Source organism: Heliangelus exortis, chromosome 3 (assembly GCF_036169615.1).
Source record: "Heliangelus exortis chromosome 3, bHelExo1.hap1, whole genome shotgun sequence".
Taxonomy (NCBI): Eukaryota; Metazoa; Chordata; class Aves; order Apodiformes; family Trochilidae; genus Heliangelus; species Heliangelus exortis.
In genome coordinates this window covers 86,020,670-86,042,721 of record NC_092424.1, presented here as the reverse complement: position 1 = coordinate 86,042,721, position 22,052 = coordinate 86,020,670, and the positions used below count along the sequence as shown (strand labels likewise).

Sequence of the window (22,052 nt, the reverse complement as noted above, 5' to 3'; positions counted from 1 at the left end):
CATTGCAGTAGACCAGGAGCCAGTAATCTGTAAATTCAGTAAACCTTTAAATTAAAGAGATAATAAATTTGAGCCCTGATGTTTTTAAGAGCAAGTTTGGTTGTTGATTTTGGATCCTGCTTTTTAGTGCTTACTATAATAATTTGTAATTTTTATTAATACTCCCTTGATAATTTATACTCTGAGGGTTCATATAAACTTCTCTGGGGAAACCTGAAATGATCATGTTTCACTAGAGGCATTATTGTCACATGTGAAATAATGCAGACTTTCTAGTTAGTGAATTTAGTAGAGATTTGGAAGATGACCTGCTAATTCTCCTCTGGAGATAATAACTATCCTTTCTGAAATTAAATTTTTGTAGTATAAAAAATTCTGTTCTTCTAAATCAGCATTTTATTTTGGAAATTGATAGTCTACTTGATGCTAATTATCTTTTAATTTTACCTTTTCATCTTGCAATATTTATAGACTGTACACTCCACAGGAAAGTTTTCTGTGTGAAATTTCTCTTTAGGGAGTCACACATTTGACTGGTTTAGATATTTGTGTTAAAATACCATCTAGAAATGCCTGTCATCTCTGTTTGGTCAAATTACTTTAACCCTCGGTGCACAGTTGCTTGTATTTCTGATTATTATTGTTAGAAAATAAACTTCTAATGAAATAATATAGTTTAGGTATTTAAAATTGTTCTTTTACTTAGTTTACTTAAGCATTTACATACCCACGTGTTTTCAAATATTTTGGCTATTAAGCACTATGTAAAGAAAGCAGGAACACTTCACATGTTCATCAACTACATTATTACACTGATAAAGTTGACAACTACATTTTATTGAAAAAACTGATAGGAATACGTTACTTGATAATTAAGAAAAGTTTGCTCACTAACCTAGTTCACCATTTTGTTCCATAGCGACATCTTCTGGTAGGTCTGAACATGCTCTTCCAACATTATTTTGTTCAGTTTGACTAGTCCTAATATCTAAGGATATATATCTGAAAGATATATAACATATGTGTGTGTGTGTATATATATATATGTATATCTATATTATATAAATGAGAGCTAAGATCTCAGACTGCTACTAACGAGTGTGCGATGACTCAGTAGCGATTCCACAGTAATTTTTCTGCCTTATTTTTCCTCCTCTTCTGTGTACATTGGGAGGACCATAAAAACCATAATTTTGGGAAATCCGTAGGGATTAGGAGTAGCGGATCCAGTTTCCTCCTGCAGAGTCATTGTGGAGTCTGCCCAAGTCGGTAGCGCCTTGAGTCACTAGCACCATCTGGAAGTTGTTCCTGTTCTGCAGAGTATGTTTAACAGCATCCTAGCAAATGCCTCAGTCCTTCTGTTTGTTAAGCACTGAGTAAGCATAATAAACTGTTGTTGGTTTGGGTTTTTTTCTTGCCTTAATATTGATTTTTATGGGCTTTTGGTGCTTTCTTTCAATTAGTTTTACGCTGTTACTGTTACTCTAAGAGATGTCTGGAGATGGTAATCAGATTTTCTTCAAAAGCACTGGAGTTACTTAATTACAAATGGGATTTATTGCAAACAAACAAAAAAAGAAAATCCTTCTTTTTCTGTTCAAAGAAATGGCAGAATTCTACAGTTCTGGTCTGCATATAACTTCCCTTATGCTATATGATAAAGTGATTGCTTTTACCCAAAGTCAAAAGCACCATGCTTGCCTCTTGGAAAACAATCCTTTTCTTGCCTTGAACCACAGACATGCACTAATTGGTCAATATTGCTGTTACTATTTTATTTCCTATTACCTGATAGAATCTTCAAATCATTGCTTATTTTAGAATTACAGCCAGACCAGTCTTCATTATCAGGTGCTCTAGAATCTAGTTTTTAACCTGTGAAATTGTCTCAAAGTCTGTTGTATAAGAATCTTCTCCCCTTCTGGGAGAAAGATTGGGGAAAATAGAGAGGAATACATACTTTCTAATCCTGTGTGTGTACATGTAAACTCCTAACATAATTTCTGAAGGGAAGTAATTGCATTGTTTGTGGGTGTTTTGGTTATTTGGTTATCTGGTTATTGCTGAGAATGAAAGTTGCATTTACAAAGAAGTATCAAACTTAGTGTTTTCTTTTTACTTCAAAGCATTTTCCTTCACCGTTTATGGATGATATTTCTGAGATTAATTTCATAAATATAGTAAATTTAATTCTGGGAAATTGGGACAGGACTTTAGGTTTCTAGTGGAGATTGGAAATTGAGGCTTTGCTGTTTGTGGCTTGGAGTTGTTTCTTTTTCTTAAGCACATTGAAACAATTTTTTTTTGCTTTTTAAATTTACTGTATACATAATACAAAGTATTAACACTGCTGTGTAGCAATGTTCCTAGACTTTAAAAAATAATATATAATATAAAGTAAGCTCTGACTTTATTTGGTTCTTGCAGGTGCGCAGATTTGCAGAAGCGTTCTTTTGTCTTGAACATCCCAGGCAAGCTGCCCTTGCCTATCAAGAACTGCAGTGAGTAGCCTTTTGGAGTGCACAGTATGTAGCATGTAGTACTGTTATTCTACTGCTAATGTTATGTAGAAACACTGTCTTGCAAAAATACTTAGATAACAAGTTCAAGAGAAAATTATATTCTAAATATATATTTGAAGCTTTTTAATGAAAGTTATATAAGTTACTAAATAACTATTAAAGCTATTCAATAATCAGTAGAAAAGCTTCCGCTAAAGTAAATTAGAATACTGCTAATTTCTGTTAATGTAAAAATAAATATTTTTTTTTCACGTGCGACTACTTCCTTCTTTTTCAGTGCTCAAAGTCATCTACAGATGTGTGCAGCTATCAAAAACACTTCCTTCTGCAGTTCTCTTCCACCCCTCCCTATTGAATGCAGTGAACTAGATGGAGATATGAACTCCTTGCCCATAATCTTTGAAGATCGATATTTAGATTCAATTACTGAAGGTAAACACAGGTCATGTGCAGGTTTCTTTTTTGAAGAAATTAACAAAGAATATACATACCTAAGTATTTTTCTTTAAACTTCTTACTGGCTTCACAGTACATTTATTTGCTAGGAAATGTTTCTTTAGTTTGAGTTTTGAGGATGTGTAAAGTTTTATAATTAATAGTGTTTTATAGCTCCAGTTACTTGCATAATCTTGATGTAAACAATCCTTTTTTCTTATTTTTTTTCCTTGCTTTTTTTTGGTGAAAGATCTGGATGTACCCTGGCTGGTAGTTCAGAGTCTTCCAAGGTCAGAGTCCAGTAAAGTGGATAAATTTGAAGCTGAAGAAAGTTTTGTAGCAGGCTTTACCAGCCCAGAACTGAAAATAAGACCTGCAGGTGCCTCCAACCTTTGGCATTCAGAGAGTGAAAAGACGCTCATAAAAACTTTGAAAGGGAAAAATGAAGATGCAAATAAATCCAAAGTTAAGGTTACTAAGCTCATGAAAACAATGAAACCTGAAAATGCAAAAAAAGTTGTGAAACAGAACTCTAAGGACTCTGTAGTCTTAGTAGGCTACAAATGTTTGAAAAGTGCAGCACTGGAAGATGCCTCTAGAAGCTCAGAAGGCAGGCCTTCATATGCTGCTAATGAAGGGCTGGACCCTAAATTAGGTGGATTTCCTTGTGATACAAAGACCTGCGCCAGGCAAGTCAGTCAAAGAGAACTTCCAATTCTGCCATCTGGAACTGAGGAAAAGACTGCCAAGATTGAAGGTGGCCAGCCAGGTCCGGGTAGCCCTGTGCACTGTGAAGATGTGGGGTTTTTTGGTAGACTTACTATCTCCCAGACAGATGCTGGAACTGTACAAGCAGATAGTGCTCTGCAACCCAGAGATACACTTGAAGGTTGTCATGGAGCCCAACCAGCTTCCTCAGGAGTCAGGACTATTGAGGTCAAACCAAGTGATAAGAATCTCTGTCAAGAGGAGAGAGTAACTCTTCACATTGGATCCTGGGCTGAGTTGGATGGAGTACAAGGAGAGAATTTGAAGACACCCAGTATTCAGACTTCAGAATCCAGAAATAAACTGAATTCAGGAGAACAGGAACCAGCGCTTGAAAAGGAAGATGTTCAAGAAGGAGACTTCCAGCATCCCAATGACAGCTTGACAAAAATGAAAAATAATCAGCCTACTCTTTCTACAAAAGAAAGTCAGCTTTCAACAAGTGGAGATGTGACTAAATTACCAGATGTTAGTGTGACATACGCCTCTTCTAGGTTTTCAGATTCAGGTGTAGAAAGTGAACCAAGTTCTTTTGCAACTCACCCCAACCCTGATCAGGTTTTTGAAAATGTTCAAGGGCAAAGTCCATACAATGGTGAAAGAGCATTTCCTCAGCTTTTACTAAAGCCAGACTGTGCTATTAAAAATGCAGTAGAAAGCCATTGCACTGAGAGTACCAGCGCTGTAAGTGAAATACAGTCATCCTTGACATCCATAAATTCTCTGCCTTCTGATGATGATGAACTGTCACCTGATGAGAATTCAAAGATATCTGTTGTACCTGAATGCCAGTTAAGTGACAGTAAAACGGTATTGGATCTTGGAGCAATTGATTTCCCAAAATGTGATGACAATAAAAAATCAAACATCAATTTGCAGCAACAGTGTGTTGTATTTTCAGGACACTCGGATAACAAAACTCAGTCTATACATTCCTCGCTCTCAGGAACAAAAAATCTTGTACCCCTAGTTGTTTCAGATGAGAATACACCTACTGATGGGAAAAGTCACAGCCCACAGTCACACCTAGGCACAACTTGTAAGGACTCTCATGACCTTGAAAGGCATCTTAACACTGCAGAAGAAGCAGTTAAATTGCATTTGGAAGTTTCTTGTGTGGGTGAGCCATCTGTTGTTTCAGGTTCTTCACCTGTAAGTGCGGTATACGAAGCTGAGGAAACAAACAAAGGAGAATGTGACAAGCCTTTAGATCTAAAGGAGACAACTGAAGAACTGTCAGTAGCCAAAACAGAAACTGGTACAGATAATCCTTCTCCAACCAGTAGTACTGACATAGTAACTCAAGGACTTGTTGAAAACTATTTTGGCTCTCGAAGCAGCACAGATATTTCAGATATTTGGCCTATGGACAGCAGCAATCCTGTTAGCCCGCAAAAAGAAGCATATGAAAAGCAAATTATTTGCTCTTCCCAAGACGATGAGGAAGAAGAGGAAGATCAAGAAATGATTGAAAACGGGTATTATGAAGAAACAGACTATAGTTTATTAGATGGAGCTTCCAGTGCTGTCCAGGATCGTGGCTCAGCAGGAGAGACAGCCCCAAGATCCGAAAGGATTGATAGTGGGCATCTGCGAGATGGAATGACGGTGCCTCCTGTCTGTGCTCCTGGTTGTCTGTCTTTTCCCTCTTCTCTGAGAGACTCTCCTTGCAATGTTATCTGTTCTTCAAGGAATAAGTCTGATGCAATCACACAACAGCCAGGCAGCACATCCTATAGCTCAGTTTCATCTGTTTCCTGGTATGAAAGCTCCCCAAAACCTCAAATGTTAGCGTAAGTGATTGTTTTAAAACAAAGTTTATTACTTTTAGAAATTATGTTAATATAGAATAGAAGGGGAAAACAACCATGGTTAGGCCTCAGAGTGCCCCCAAGGCTGTGGCTGGTGGATTCCTCATGGTCAAGTAACATCACATTTTAGATGTTCAAATAGAAAAAAGTGTTAGCACTGAATGCTTTCTATCACTTACCTTGTAATTTCATGTGGTTTGACAAACTTCAAGCAAAACAAGATTATTTTTTTTTGTTTGTTTCTCTAATATGCTCTTTTTTAAAAAAATAATCTTAGTGCTGAAAAGTAATGTCATAATGAGCATTAAAACAGTGTTTTATGAAATGGAAACTGTTAAAAGAGTAAGCCTAGAAAAATATGCTTTGACTTTTAAAAAAAAAAATGTTCTGTAACTGGTTGTCCATCTAATTTGTTAAGTCAAGTGAATGTGCCATGCTAGCCAGGGTGACAGCCTTATTTTTCAATCTTAAGTTCAAATATCCAAAATATAACACCTCAGAACATAGTGCTCTGAATTGAACTCTAATTTGGATACAAGGAAAGCCAAGTGTAGAGGAACACGAGGGATCCCAAACTGTACCTTCCCTTGCTGCAAACATAGGGGTTTCTTTGTTAACCTGCTGCTGCTAACTGAACATGGGAAGCAGCAGCTTAATATGTTGTATTGGAAATAAAATGTTGCTTTAGAAGAAAGGATCACAGAATTGGTTTTGCTGGAAAAGATCATCAAATCCAAATGTTAACCTGCACACTGTGAAGTTCACCACTGAACTATGTCCCTGTGCACCATATCTACACATCTTTTAAATACTTCCAGGGATGGTGACTGAACCGCTTCCCTGGGCAGCCTGTCAAAATGCTTGACAACCCTTTCAGTAAAGAAATTTTGCTTAATACCCAATCTAAATGTCCCCTGGCACAACTCAAGGACATTTTCACTTGTTCTGTCACTTTTAATGGGAGACCCAACACCCACATCACTACAACCTCTTTTCAGGTAGTCGTAGAGAGCAATAGGGCTTTGAAGAGAGGTAGAAACAAGGAGAGTACTAAACAGGCAGAACAGGTACAAGGCCAAGTAGTTTGTGGTAAGCAGTTGAGAACAGGAAGAAGGTGGTGGAAGAAAAACACTCTAGATGTGATTAGAAAAGTAGCTTCTGAAATACTGGAGGGGGTACTGGCATGTCATGGGAGGGATGAAAAACATAGACTTTAGGGTGTTCTGTAACAATAAAAGAAAGAGGGAACTCAGAGTAAAATCAAGGAAATGGCCTTGGGAGAAAGCAGAGTCTCCAGGAGCATGGGATAACTGGGATTCCAGAGGGCATGGATCTACTTCATAGAGAACTGACCTTGATTCAGTTCAGAAAACTTTTAGTTCAGAAAACATGCCTTGAGTACAAACTAAGTAACTTCTGCTGTGGAGCAATAAGACCAGCTGCCTACAGTGGTTTCTGTTTAGGCTGGCTTCACTATGGATTGCTCTTGCCAGTTAGCAAGGAATGAGCTGAAGATAAAGCTGGGAAAATAGAGAACAAAAAGTAGAATGAGGGGAAAGCAGCAGGCAAAAGAGAATGGGGTAGAGCATGATGCTGTGAGGGATTACGTGGAACAGACAGGTTAAGGAAGAAAGGGAGGAAAGCAAGGTACTCCTACCATGTAATAAGCTCAGCTATCAGAAACAATGTGATGTGTGCCTTATATATAATAGCTAAAAGATCAGAGGTCTGGATCTAGCTTCTTCTGAAGCGAGTTACATAGCCTACCGGAATGCTTTTCTGGTGGGCAGTTGCAGCAGTAGCTCCAATTCTTTACTGACCCTAGTAAACAGGTTTTAAGTTTGGCAAGGATTATCAAAGGTCACTTGAAATCTTTACCTTGACTTGATCGGTGATAATTCCTGTAATTTTGTTACTGCATTTAAAACTATTTCTTGCTCAACTAGACTAGAACTGACCCAGAGTCTTCAGGGGTTTCAGAAATAATTCATTTTGCAGTGATGCTCAAACAAGGGAAGAGAGTAGAGCTTGGAGTATGGATTTTATAACACAGAAAAAGGGACTGTAGGAATCTGCAGTAAAAGTGTTTTGAGGAACTGGCTTGTTTTGTGATGACAGTAATTTGATAAATACATTTTCCTTCCTATCAGTTACATAAAAGACAAAGTGAAAAGACAGTAGAAAACTCTTAACTGGGAGACTCTACATTTGTCTGGCAGTAGTAAAAGATGTTTTTTGGTAGTGGTTTTTATCATATGGTTTTGTTCCAGTTTTCTTCAGGCTAAGGAAGAATTGAAGCAGCTGAAACTTCCTGGATTTATGTATAGTGATGTTTTCAAACTGGCTTCTTCAATACCTTATTTCAGTATGGAAGAGGATGACTGTTCAGAAGAAGGAATACATCTTATAGTCTGCGTCCATGGCCTAGATGGTATGCTGGGAAATGTGGTACTGAACGAGACAGTAATTCAGATTACCAATCAGGTTTAGCTTTTGTCATTTGAACTCTGAACTGAACTTCTGAAATGGGTTCACCAGAGGGAAATGGGAATCTGACATTGTACTGCTACCTTTGACAATGTGTTTCGCTAGAATCTTTTAAATTAAGAATTTTATGTAACATTTGTCTTGATTAAAACTTCAATGCATGTAACCCCATATTGTGCCATAGTTCGGATTAGGTACAGCTTCCAGTTTTTTATGTCATATGGGTATTTGTATTGCAGTAGTAGAATGAAGTTACTAACAAAACAGTTCTGTTTAGAATTGGTGATTTTACATTGTCAGGGAAAACGTGTGGTATCTTGTTAGGATAGTATATGTAAAATGCATTCAAATGTTTATAAGGTTTTAAAAGGTTAGATTAGTGTATCACAGAACGGCTGAGGTTGGACAGGATCTCTGGAGATGGTCTAGTCCAGCACCTCTGTTCAAAGCAAGAGTCACCTACAGCACATTGCCCACAAATCAACCCAGTTGGGTTTTTGAATATTTCAAAAAATGGAGACACTACTGTAGTAGAAATGAGAAAATAAAAAAAGGATTGGAAGTTTTAAATAGCTTAAATATAGTAATCTGCTTTTAGTTCAAAGCATATGTGCATGTTAAGAAATAATATCCCCTGTAGTTAAGATATTCATAACTTTCTGCCATTAACTTTTTTGTCTTTTTTTGAGAACTTTCTTAAATTAGCAATGTAAGGTAAGGCAAGAGGGCAATAGAAAGAATATTGAGCTGGACTGAAACTGCACAGCCGTCATGTTCATTTTTCAATTTCCTAAGCTAAAAAAGAAATTAAAATAACAGAATAGCTTTTCTTCCTCTGGGCAAGAAGCAGCATTTGTTAAGCACTTTCAAAACAGAACTCAGAAGTATTCCTTCTTACTAGTGTAGATGTTCAAGTGCTATTGTGTGCCTACAACTGACACAGAATTTAAGTTGGCCAAAAACCTGTTGTTAAAAACATCTATCTTTGAAGCCTTAGAAAATTCCACATAGTTAGAATTTCTTCTGAAGTGTCAAGTTCATTCAAGTTCTTCCCTATCAGTAGCAGATTTAAATAAAAATCTTGTTCACTTAGAAAGCCCACTCTTTGTTTAAAAGCATACATGATATTTTATGTAGAGAAATCTTCAGGATGCTAGTTAAACTAACATTCATTGTCATAGCTACCAGTCTAAATGTGCCTTTATTTGCTGACAGTCAGCTCAGCCTTTTTATTCTGTGAAAACATGGATGACTTGCCCTTCCTTCTTCACTGAATTTTTTAAACTCTGAATACTTTCATTTACTTTTATCAAAGTTAATTAGGTTTTCAGGAATGTAATGCTCACAGAGCTATGTATTTGTTGGATACAAAGACGAAATCAAATGTGACTTCCTAAATCCTTGCTTTTTTAAAACTGTGTCTGCTTGAATGTCATTTTTATAGACCATTTTGTCACTACATTTGTCATTGCAGTTTATCTTCCCAAGACTTACTGAATTTTAATTAGGGCTGAGAATATCATTAGCTGCGTTTAAATATAAAGCTATGCTGTAGGTTCATTTCAGTATTTTAAGTGCTTCTATTGCAAGTTAATTTCACAGTATCTAACTCTTGATTGTTTTTCCTTTTAAGGTAACAGCGCAGATCTAAGATTAGTGAAGACTTACATTGAGCTAGGGCTGCCTGGAGGGAGGATAGATTTTCTTATGTCTGAAAGGAATCAGGTATTTTCCAAGAAAAAAATATTTTTTGTAAAGCGATAAGCAGTGTACATCTTCAGACTTGCTTATTTAATGGCACTATCAAGTTACAGTTTACCATATTCTGTATGTTTTTATTGTATTCTCAAGGAAGCCATGATTTGATCTGTGGCTTGCATTAGAGTAAGTACAAAATACATAAGGAGTAACATTAGTTGCTGCCATTTTATTGTATGTACTGATATCTCCTAAGTTCTCAGCATTGTCTTTTAAGATTGTAGACTAAGTGCCTTCGATTTAAAAGTGATGATGGTGAAAACTGGTGTGGCAAGAAAGGAGGTGTGTTGTTCATGGGATCTGAGAAATATAAGATACCTGTCCCTTGTTATATTGTCAGTGTACTGGAAGATCCAGACCATGGACCAATATCACATTACCTCTTGTGTTAAACTTTTGTGAATTTTTATTATTTTCAGATAAAGTAAGCTTGAAAAAGCACAGAAAATCAGTATTTACTTTTTTTGTGTGTGTGTTACATACTATATTAGATATAGTTTAGGGGATGAATTAGAACAAAGTCTCTTCAGTGTCTCAAAACAAAGTTTCAGTTAGTGCAGTAATGTTTTTATGGTGGTAGCTGCTGGGATGCTTCGTAAAACAGACTGGACAGGCACCAAATAATGCTTTTTTTTTTTCTCTAGCCCAGTAGTTTTTGGCAGTCAGCTGTTCTGTGACTTTCAGATGTGGGAATTCCACTGAGACCACTGAGCGTAATAGCTACTGGCAGACTTTTCTCCTTAATGATGGCTGATTCTTTCTGAATATTTTTACTTCCAGCTTCCACTGTCTACAATTGAGATTAATTCTATGGTTCATATATGTTACTAATTCAGTTTCAAACAAGGAGATTTAAACAAATCTTCCTACAGCTTGTTTTGGAAAGCAAATAGTCAATACACATTCCCCATTTTCTGCTTCAGTTTATTTTTTTATAAACAAGTATAATTTCTCCCTCAGGAGGCAACTGAAGAGACTTAGTCCACACAGTATTTCTCAGGATTACACGTGAAATAGTTTCTGGTGATCTGTTATATCCTTCCTTGCCCACTTTCAAGCTTCTTGTCATTTAGAACAGGATTATCGTATCTAGACTGATCATTTAAGATGCTTGTGCACTATAGGTGTATTTTATACTGATGTTTTCTTTCCTTGTTTTCCTAATGTATCTGATTATATAGAATGCAGATGTATATATTATTGTTTGCATATATATTTTTTTTTCATTTCTTGCCATTTTACCACACAGGCAAGCAGTACTATAAGGTTTTGCTGAAATTTTGGGCAGTTCCAGACTTGTCTATCCTGACAGACAAGTCAGGATAGTTTTGTCTTCAAATAATGACATCTCATTTCCTTTTTCCCTTTCCAAGATCATTTATCAGTTTGCTGAATGCTGCAGATTTTTGGGACAGATCCTTTGGGACTTGAGTTCAAAAGTTTTGGGCAGTCTACCTGTTTTTTTAATCTTTTATTGCTGATAATTTTAGAGAATCAGCTATGAACTGGGAATAAGGCTTTAAAGATTTATTTTGTTTTGAATAACTGGTACTAATGCAGCCACTGCTCTTGAAGTAATTGCTTCATTTCTATGTCATGGGTAGTGTGATGGGGTTCTGAATATGCATCTTTTTCACTACAGATAAGTTTGTATAGGGAAAGGCTTAGAAATAAGGCTGGTTCTGTAATGTTAAGCTTTGGTCTGGTGTACTAGAAGAAAGTCATATGTAAAATGTGTATCATTTTACTCAAATTTACAAGAAAAAAACTTGAAAAATTATATTAACTAGCTGTAGTGTTTGTATCCAAAGTTAAGATGGATGATTTTATTTGTGTGCTGTTGATCAAAACATTAGGGGGTAAGAATTCAGACTGAATGCAGAATTTGTATTGTTGCAGTAGAAAATACAGTTGTTGTTTTATTTTTTTTATTTTACAGAATGATACCTTTGCTGATTTTGATTCCATGACAGATCGCCTTTTAGATGAAATCATACAGTATATCCAAATTTATAATCTAACCCTTTCAAAAATCAGGTAATATCTGTTCTATGCTTTTTATAGAAATAAACTCAAAACTAGAATCCTGTGTTGTTCTGAACTGTGATGCTGAGGAGCAAACCAAAAGAAAGATGGGAAAGGAACTTCATGGAGGGGGAGGAATAGGGGAAAGGAGGACAAAGGAGAGGGAATTCCCATCTGGAAGAAGACTGAGCAGTGTTAAAAGTTCACCTAACCTTGTTGATGGTCTAGGGCAGAGTTAAGTATTTAAGGAACTGCTGTTCTGTGCTTCCTCAGATCCTGCATGGCAGGGTTCTGAAGAAAAACAGGTATTTTGAGTAAGTATAAGAAAACTAATAGCACTGTGTCAAGATAAAGTTAGCTTGACTTTATAGCCTCTTCACCAAATAGGACATAGCAGACTATCTTGTATGTCCTGCAGGGAAATCCCATCTTATCTGTGAGGTTGAAGGGTAGCTGCATGAAAAAAAAATATTTCATCATTTTGGTATTTTCTTATTGTTCCATCTGCTAAGAAGTATATTTTACATCTTAAAAGAAGACTCACCCCAGTGTATGCATTCCTGTTGCCTTTTTTGGTTACTTCCCAGGAATACCTGTTCAATTTTTTTTCTGAAAGCAAGATACACCAAGCAGACCCTTTTATTAGCACAGATGTGTTGCTGGAGTTAGCTGATCAATAGATTCATAGGTAGGAGGAGCAAATTTAAGCCTGACTTCATCCATTTATTTAGGCATCATCAAATTGTATATCTGGAAGGTTTTTTGACTTGCTGGTCACATGCATTTCCCAAGCACTTCTGCATACTCATGTGTTTGATAGGCCTTATTCACCTAGAGAAAACATCTAACGTGTTTAAACATAATCTCACTTTTTAAAAAAATGTTTCTATTTCGAGATAGGCTACATTTGACATAGTTATTTTCATCTAAATTGATTATTTTAAAAAAAATCCCCATGGGATGGTACTTGTGTTATGCAGACAGCATGTTAGCATACTCAGGGTGGGAGAGAACCAGTTATCCACTCATACTTGTGCCAGCTAATGAATCTTTGAAGTAAGTCAAAGTGCTTAGTCTTGGTTCAAATTTTGAGTATGTGTGAGGATAGAAGTTGTTCCAGGTCATCACAAAGTGAGGAAATAGATCACATGCTCTTACAGTGTAGTTTCAGAAACCATTCTCCTCATGTCAGGTTTTCAACAAATTTCTGATAGCCTGTACTGAAATTTCACCTTAGGTGGATTATTCAGCTTGTCAGCCTCTTCTCTAAGTAACATTGGCTCACAAAAAAGATGCCATTTTTAATGCAATGTGTGTATTAAAACACCTATTCACTTTTTCTGCACCTTTTTAATTATAGGTTTTGATAGATTTTTTTTTTTTCTTCCATGATTTGTTACAGTTTGACAGAATTTGCCTCGTGTTAGCATAGAATAGTGAGGTGTTACTGTGTCTAATTTGCAGAATGATCTGAACTGGTAGATTTGTGCCATAAGGCACGTATAAATACTACAGTAATTCTACTGCTTAAGTGTTAATGGTATCTTGTGTTCAAAGGATGGTAATATTGCCACCTACTGTTCAGAAATATATTGGTTTTGCAGAGCATCCCACTGCTCCAAGTATCTGAAACAGTCAGTAGAATGATTTACTGTTTTTTCCTACATTTTCAAAACATTCTTGAAGGGTTTTCCTCTTTCCCTTTTTTTGCTTTGAGCAAATATTTAAACCTTTCTCTATGATAAAATAATATTAAGGCTTATAATGTGCTCACCTAAATCTCTGAATTGGAATACACTATATTGCCATAACCTTTGTTATTTTTAAAGTCTTTGCAATTGAAGACCATGTGTTTAATCTTTGAAGTATATTCACATATCTAGTTGTGAGCACCTTTTTTCTCAAACAGATTTTTCATTTTTCTGAAGTTTTGGCTCAGGTATGCCCATAGTATTGAAGATCACAGGATTGATTGGATCACTGATTTTTTTTCCAGTGACAAAAATGTCCGTTGCTATGGTAAAATATAGGTATTTCTCATCCTTTTATGACATTTAGTAAATAGTGGGTGAAATGTCAGAGGACATCTCTGCTAATGCTCAGATCTCCTTTAGAAAATAATCTCTTTTACTCGAGCAGTTCTGTGATGCAGATTATCTTCGGGATAAACTCACTGAATTTCTGTGGACATTTACTTATTCCTAAGGAAATCTGTGGTGTTCTTTTTCTTGTGTGAACAATATGATGTACTCTGAGAGGATGGTTTTAAGTTTTAGTATTGAAGAGAGTCAGCAATTCAGTATTTTTTTTTACAAATGCACTGCCTTTGTGCTGACAACACAGGATACATATCTTTCATTTCTAAATTAGTTAGGCAAACAGCAAGCTGCTGCAAAGAATTTATGGTACTACAAAAGTTTTGAAAATCTAGTACTGAAAATGAGTGGGAATAATATACATACAAGCTTGAGGAACAAACAGCCTATTCTGTCACGGATATGTAAAATTATATCAGAGTTTAGGAGTACAGGAGTGGCCCTGCCATTCTATAACATCTTAGAATTTTTTAAATTTAAATTGGAATTTTCAGAGTCAACATTTCTTGCTTGCAAAGCAAATAAACAGTCAAATAATTTTTTAGCACTGTATGTTACACAGATACTGCTAGAAGCTTTGTTTTTTCTATTTTTCTTGAAGGATTTAGTGACACGGAGCAAATGGGAAGGATCATCGTATTAGTGTAATGTGGCATATATATTATCCAACCACCATAGTTGTAGCACACATTTTTGGATGGTAGTCCATTCTCTCCATGTCCTGAGATTAAACTTGTAAAAATGGGAGGCACTTTTTCCTTCTAATTTTGTGAGTCTTATCTCTACCATACCCTCTTTAAGTCAGTGCCTAGGATGGTGTGTCCTGACATCAGCAGGGATCTGTAAGCATGACTGCATAACAACTAAAATTGCTTTCTCTTGTAGTGTCCCTTCTAAAGAAATGCATTATATAGACTTGTGGATATGACACTAGGCACTTCAGTTTTAGTAATTATTATTCTTAGATACCTGGAGCTAAAAAGTCCCATCCATCTTTTCTCTAATTGGCTTAAATAGGGAAACAACTAAATGTAATATTCTCCTGGCAAACAGATATTCTTCAATTGTTTCTCCCAAGATGGTAATCACTTATTTTGGTCCAGCTGCTAAGCAGATATGAGGTGTTGCTTCTATTTTAAAGTAATCAGATTCAGTTAAGTAATTGTTTCCCCTTATGGGACTACTTCTGGAATCCTTGTCTACTAGGTTGTTTCAGTAACTCTCACACATTTGTCATTCTCTATTGCCATTACCTGCCACACTAGTAATTTATTCAGTCATGCACAGCTCATAAAATATTTTCTGAATATTTGGTGCTGAGGGAAATCCAGCCAGAAATAATCTTATTTTTGGGCGGGATATGCTGGTGGAAAGATAGTCTGTTTTCATTAGTGTTTCAAAAACAATGTATGAAGTAATTCTGGAGCTATATTTTCTGTGTGACCTAAAGTACAGCCTCTGAATGTAAACTTTTAATTTAAATTTTTCTTGTGCTCTTTCAGCTTTTTATTATACCAGTTTTATTTTTTAGAAGAAAAAAAGATTGCCCTCACATTCTGTTATACTGTTTTTCTTTCTGAACAGCTTTATTGGACACTCACTGGGTAACTTAATAATCCGTTCAGTGCTGACAAGACCACGATTTAAATATTACCTCAACAAACTTCATACCTTCCTGTCTCTGTCTGGACCACATCTTGGTACCCTCTACAACAGCAGTGCTCTTGTTAATACAGGTAAAATAATACTTTCAGTAGTATAAGTTTAGGGAACATTTTGTCTTCAAAGTGCACTTAGCAGTTTCACATGGGGTGCACATTTTTCTTTACTTCGATTATGAGAAAGTGCATATTTCTCTGTCATTAGAAGGGTCATAAAAATGTTAATAGAAGGATATGGTTGGCATAAGATGTTGTGCTGCGTATTTGAATCAGGTTGTCTGTTACACCATAAAAAAACTTCAGTTCTAATGTGTTCAGCTCAGTATATTATAAACTGAATTTTAATATACTTAATTTTCAAAGCAAGTATGTAGCGTGCATTAAAATAATTTTTCATTACTGTCTCAAAAATGTCTTGCAGTAAACCTTACAACCTAGAGTGTGTTTCTACACATCTGTTTCTACCTTTTGAATACCTGTTTTTCTAAAGATGACATGTAGCTCTAGGAGAAGTTGCACAAACTGCTGACATCTCAGATTTTTAAATGAAAACTTGTTTCTGATATCACCACCTATCTTGGAGAGCCCAAACCCAAAATGAGTAATACTTATTTTCACTAAATGTGAACACGCTCATTAAACTTTTTAGAAACACTAAAAAATCCATTGCTCCATTTAGTGTTAGTTTATTTATTGTTGTATTATTTTGTTTCATACAAAACTGAAGAGGGAAAACTTTTTCACTCACATGTGTTGAGTTTAAGAAATGTGGGAAGGAGTTGCTGGCTATCTGGAGATACTGTTGGAGTTCATAGAAGCTGGGGGGAACATGAAGGCTCTTTGAATGTGGTTGAAATGGTACCATTTCTAGCCCTTAATACATTATCAGTGAGGTTAATGTCATAATTAAGACATCTACAGTGTAGTTCATTATGGGCACCTTCTGGGTATTTAACTGAGCATATGTGTAGACAGTTTTTTTCAGGTATTTAATCTATAACTGAATCTCATCCAAATCACCCAGAAGTGTTAGCCTTACTTTCCTGTTAGAAATGGAAGTTTTCCAAGATACAAAGAGGCAGGGCTGTTGGCATGTTTATATAGTCACCAGCAAATGACTTTCATTTAACTAAGGTTAAAGCAATCAATGTAAAATCCAGGATATATTCACTGAAAAAAATAAGTATTTCTGGAGTATTTAATCTCTTCCATAGTCAAAGTATGTACAAAATGTCCTTTTCATGTAGTAGTCTTTGCCTACATTTCAGATTCCTTAAGATTTTTGAAAAATACTGAGGTAATAATAAGTAATGGTTATTGAAGTCTGAACTACTATGTTTTATGTGTACATTAATGACCTTCAATAAATTTCTTCAACAAAAGGTAGCTATTTTGATTCAGCCTTCAAGGAGAGATTCTTGAGGCTGTAAGGGCTTGGTTGCGTGTTTTTCTTTTGCTTGGCAAGGGAGAGAAGATTTTCTGAGAGGCTAGTTAGCCAGCTGGCTTTGCTAATTGACTAATAAAGAGGGTACAGCATCATAGAAAATATCTTATTTTCTTCCTAGAAATGTGTTTCATTTGTTCAAGCTATATTGAATGAATTCACTGGTTCTGTAAATTTACTTTTAGAAATATGAGAAGTAATGCTTGTTGTTTAGTACTGTATATTTCAACATCAATATGTTACAATATTCTGTAAAGTTTTAAATATATGGCTAACTTACGTATTTTCATTTTTTTGTGAGAATACTTATTTTTTCTAGAAAGGCATATACATTAGTGGACATAATGGTCTTTATGCTTTATTATATGTAGACAGGAAAGAATAATGAACAAAGATTTTAAATGTTTGTGAGCCTGACAGTGGTGACATGAAAAATAAGACTAACACCTGAGGGGATAAATATTTGCACTTTATATACCTAGGTTTAATTAGTTTTCATATCTTATTGTGGGTCTATACTCAAATTGTACTTAATCATACAGGACTGTGGTTTATGCAGAAGTGGAAGAAGTCTGGTTCTTTATTGCAGTTGACATGTCGAGACCATTCAGATCCACGACAAACATTCTTATACAAACTTAGTAAAAAAGCAGGTAAGCTTTGTTTATTCTTACTATCTTTTAAAGGCCAGTGTACATAAATGTGAGTGGTAGACCTGTGTTTCACATGTACAAACATGTGAATGGGAATTTTCCCAACAAGTTCCTGTCTTGGGTTATATGAGTTACTTTGGATTTCGTCCCATATTCTTTAAGTAAAATAAACAATAAACCAGTTCTGTTGCAGCAATGGACCATTGATTTAAACTTTGAGCAGAAGTTCTGAGTGCAGCCACTGTGCTGCAGTGTATGTATATATATATATATATATATCTATATCTATAGGTATCTGTCAGCTTCCTCCTGAGCCACTGCAGCCAAGCCATTTCAGTGTGATCAGTCAAGTATATCTACTATTATTTAGGATTACCTGTTTCTGTATCTTTTTTTCTTACCTGTTCTATTAATGTAAAATTCTGCTTTAAAGTTTTTGCTAACCTGTCTTTTACTTCCTCAGTAAGATGGTCAGGGAAAATAAAAACTCATTCTGAACAGATGTTATGAGCTTCTGAGAAGTTACACAATGGGTGCTGGGTAGGATTGTAGGACATGCATTATAGAGATAATCACAATAATTACTCAAGTTGCTTTAAAGAATTTGGTATTCCTTGGTCTTATGTGTAGGTATCCCAACGTGATTAAAGATGCTGTTATTTGACTATTGTCAGTTCTAGAAATATGTCATATTTTCTGGTTACAGGTATGACAGGCTGTTCGAAAGACTCGAAGAGCAGTGTATTAAGAGTTACAATATCCATTTTCAGACTTTGCTCCTGATCAACTGTAGCAGGAACCTAAAGGTCTTAGGGCTCAGTTTCCTTTTTCTACCTTCAGTAAGATAGAAAGAGCTGTATTTTGGGTGATGGCCTCATACTGTCTTGTTTCCGGGTCCCTCAGTGAGCTTGGTGTAAGGGAGAAGGAAAGGTTGGAGGAGAAGATGTGTAAGAAGTTTGATAATTTTATTTAAGGAGAAAAAAGGCAAGCTGTATGCTTCCCTAGAAGAGAAGGAAGAAAGTTTTCCTTTGAGGGTTGCATTAATATACACTGTGTACACTGTAGGTGTTGGTGGCTTTAACTCCTGCTATCTGTACCAGGCACACTTCTGTCCTGCTGTCTCTTTGTTCATTCAGTGAGCACACAGTATTGGCTGTACTTGACTCTCAAACACCAGATAAGAGGAGTTTGGGATTCTCCTGACTGTACAGTTTCTCTTCAGATTTTTGATGCAGAGAATTTGCATACTCTTTAGTCTATAAGGATTCTGTACATAGATTTTTCCAGGAATCACTTTAACCCAGGCAATATGCAAGAAGTTGACAACACTGGTGAGAAATATAGCCCTGATTTTGCAACATCTGTTGATTTTCCTAATTCTATAGGGAGAGGCGTCTAAGATGGGGAAACATCTGTTGCTCTTTAGTATGGTGTCTTCTTCAGATGCTGGTTGTGCAGCTGGGAAAAATCCCTAAGGCAGCAGACCTTGCTACTGTTGCAACTCTGATGTGGTCTGGTTGGTTTTGAGATTATCCCGAGAAGTGGAGGGTGATGTTTTGAGGGTTTTTAGGTCTCAACCACATTTTATGGTCATTTGTGGCTCGAGTTCTCAAACTTGGCAGAGAACCATTCTGTTAAACACATTATCGTGTTGGTTAACCCCCTAAGTGGATGAAGAATACATTCTGTCAGGCCTTACAGCTGAAAGTGCTGTTCAGTATCTCCTCTTCTGCCCTTGAGAAGAAGCTCCAGTCAATACTGATGCTTAGCACCATTCAGAACCAAGAGATTTGAGCTCACAGTCATTCTCTGTTTTAAATCCTGAAGCAGTCACAGTTAATACCAGAACAATACCAAGCACATTTTTGGCAACTCTTTTCTCAGTGTTGCTTCTTTCACAACAGTGCATCTAGGAGGATCTATAATGAACATTTTTGCCAATCTTGCTTTTTCGTCCCTGTTTGGGGTCAGGTTGGGCTTAATGGCTGAACATTACTTCAGGTTCTTAGATCTCACAGTCAGTATCTCTACAGCTGCCAAAATTTATGTGATCTTTCACTTTTGAGAGATCTGTCTCAAAAGAATATGTCCTGGGTGGAGCTGTAGTGCTTGAATGCAGAGAGCTCACAGAACTCCATTGGGAGAAGCAGGGTTTGTATGTGACATGGCAGACAGAATTTTGAGTCTTCTGAGCATATGCAAAATTCTCACCTGACAATTGGTTCAGAGCTTTTAAAGAACCTTTGCAACTGGAAATGAAATAAATATAAATATACCATTAATAAATCCCTCCCATATATATTGTGTACAGTTCCTTAGTAGCTGTAAGCCCATCATTACTTGCTGAAGTTACGCAAAACTTGATCTTTTCAGATCCTTTAAATTCTCTACCTCAGTTTTCCATTACTATAAAAATCTTTTAAAGGATTTTTTAAACGCATCCAGTAAGAAACAAATAGGTTTTCCTAACAGTTACAGCTGTTGCAGTGCTGCTATTTGTGTATTATATTTTATCCTTTGGTAGGAGTAAATGATGATTATCCAGTTGGAAAAAAGTTAAAAGTGTGACCTTTATTTGATCCATACTCAAGCAGGTAGATGCTTATTATTCATGCTTATTATTATTAGTCATAGACTGATAATGTTTTTTGTTTTAAAAATATCTGGGGTCAAGTCAAGTTTGTTACTTGCCAGGAAACTTGGTGTAAATTGGTTAATATGCTATATTGTTCCAGGCAAATATAACTACAGGCTGATACAGTGATTAATCTCAGTGACACAGTTTCCATTAAAAAAGTTGTTAATGTCATTAATTGATGTCAGTATTCTTAAACGGGAAGGAAATGTGTTCACCTAAATACAAGTATCTATGATTTAGAATATGTTCCATTTGATTGTTGTTTTAGAAGTATATCTGGATAAAAGATTTGTTTGCAGAATTTCCTCACATCTGATATTGGTGATACATTTTGCTCTCATTTAGCAAGTGAGCTCTGGGAACATTTCACTTTCATTTTCCAGTAATTTGTAAAAGTAGAATAAGAGAACTTATTTTAACAATTCTTTTTATCTGTTTCTGGTGTATAAATAGAAACTGATTCTTAAAATTGTAAATGCCTTTTGAAATGATTGATTAGATAAATTACAGCAAATGACAAGTGATGATGATGATGATGATGATTAACTAAGTGTCTGCTTTTCTAAGTCTCTGTTTTTCTTTAGAATTGTATGTCATTTGTGTGTCAGCTAGTTTTGATTTTATGCACTTAATGGAGTGTTACAATGGTAGACAAAAGTCAAGTACAACTTATACATTGCCCAGCTATCATGTTTGTTAAAGCAGAAAGAGTGACCTGTGAAAGCAACCTGAAGAAAGCACGGTTAAGAATTAGAGAAGGGAATACATTTTCAAGCCATATAACAGGATACACTATGAAAATAAAATCTTTATTTCAGATATTAATAGCAAGTAGTGGGAGGAAATTGAGATTTATATATTTGCCTTTTCTGATTGGATTGCTATTTAAAAAAAGCCAAACAACTGGAGGTTTTCTTTCTGGATTTGACCATTCAAACTTCTAATAAAGTAGAGCTATTTTCTGTCTTAGAATTATTATTATTATTGCCAGTTGCTGATAAGGAGCAAAGCTAACATTATTTGCTTAACATTATTTGCTTATAAGGAATAAAAAGTAGGTATTTCTTCAGAAAAAAGAGAACTGAAGTTTATTCCATTTCTTGAATTTTAAGTTACTTTAAGAACTGGACACCTTATTTTGACAGTTGAGGGGTTTATACAGTCTTTAACCCAGTGGAAAATAATGTTTTCTGATGTTGCTTTATAATGATAATTTTTTCGATTATGTACTTTGATAATAATCTCAGTTAAATCTGCTTGTCTGCAGCTGCAGTCTGTCTGGTGATATCTGGGAGTCTTGGAAATGCTTGTTAATTTCATACTGTGACAAGAAATTACAGCAGGTTGTGAGCTATTGTAATGTGTGCAAACACAAGTGTAGTTGCAAAGATGAAAAAAAAAGATTAAGATTTCTGCATTGTGTCTAAATAGTGTTTCATGTTGTATTTTGAACAATTATTTTTTAAGTAAATTGATAAGAAGACTTAGTCCTCCATTTTTGCATTGTTAGTCTGTTAGATGTGTTAGTATCATCTCTTAGCAGAAATTAGTCCTTTTTTTAACTGAACAGCTGACATTTACCATAAAATTTAGAAAATGTTAAATATGCAGACCTGTCCTTAAAGGGCTAACAAGGAATGCTTATTATTATTTGAAATGCATGTGTCAATGTGTTGTACAGCATAGCACCCTGTAGGGCTTCAGGGACAAGTTCTGGAATTTGCACAGCTCTTGATTTCTGTTTCCATTTAATC

The 22,052-nt window shown here is 35.7% G+C and overlaps 1 protein-coding gene across 9 annotated transcripts in view; it reads left to right on the top strand.

The window, feature by feature from the left end:
* FAM135A (family with sequence similarity 135 member A) overlaps positions 1–22,052 on the top strand; it is an 85,106-nt gene that overhangs the window by 53,638 nt on the left and 9,416 nt on the right. For 6 of the 9 annotated variants that reach the window (XM_071741596.1, XM_071741595.1, XM_071741592.1 and 3 more), the window contains 8 exons: positions 2,428–2,501; positions 2,800–2,954; positions 3,208–5,518; positions 7,807–7,967; positions 9,657–9,748; positions 11,721–11,818; positions 15,487–15,638; positions 17,550–17,660. In XM_071741596.1, the coding sequence (XP_071597697.1) occupies positions 2,428–2,501; positions 2,800–2,954; positions 3,208–5,518; positions 7,807–7,967; positions 9,657–9,748; positions 11,721–11,818; positions 15,487–15,638; positions 17,550–17,660 (3,154 nt within the window). Of the gene's footprint in view, positions 1–2,427; positions 2,526–2,799; positions 2,955–3,207; positions 5,519–7,806; positions 7,968–9,656; positions 9,749–11,720; positions 11,819–15,486; positions 15,639–17,549; positions 17,661–22,052 lie in introns of those variants that run through there. The other 3 variants (XM_071741601.1, XM_071741599.1, XM_071741600.1) reach the window with 3 other exon arrangements.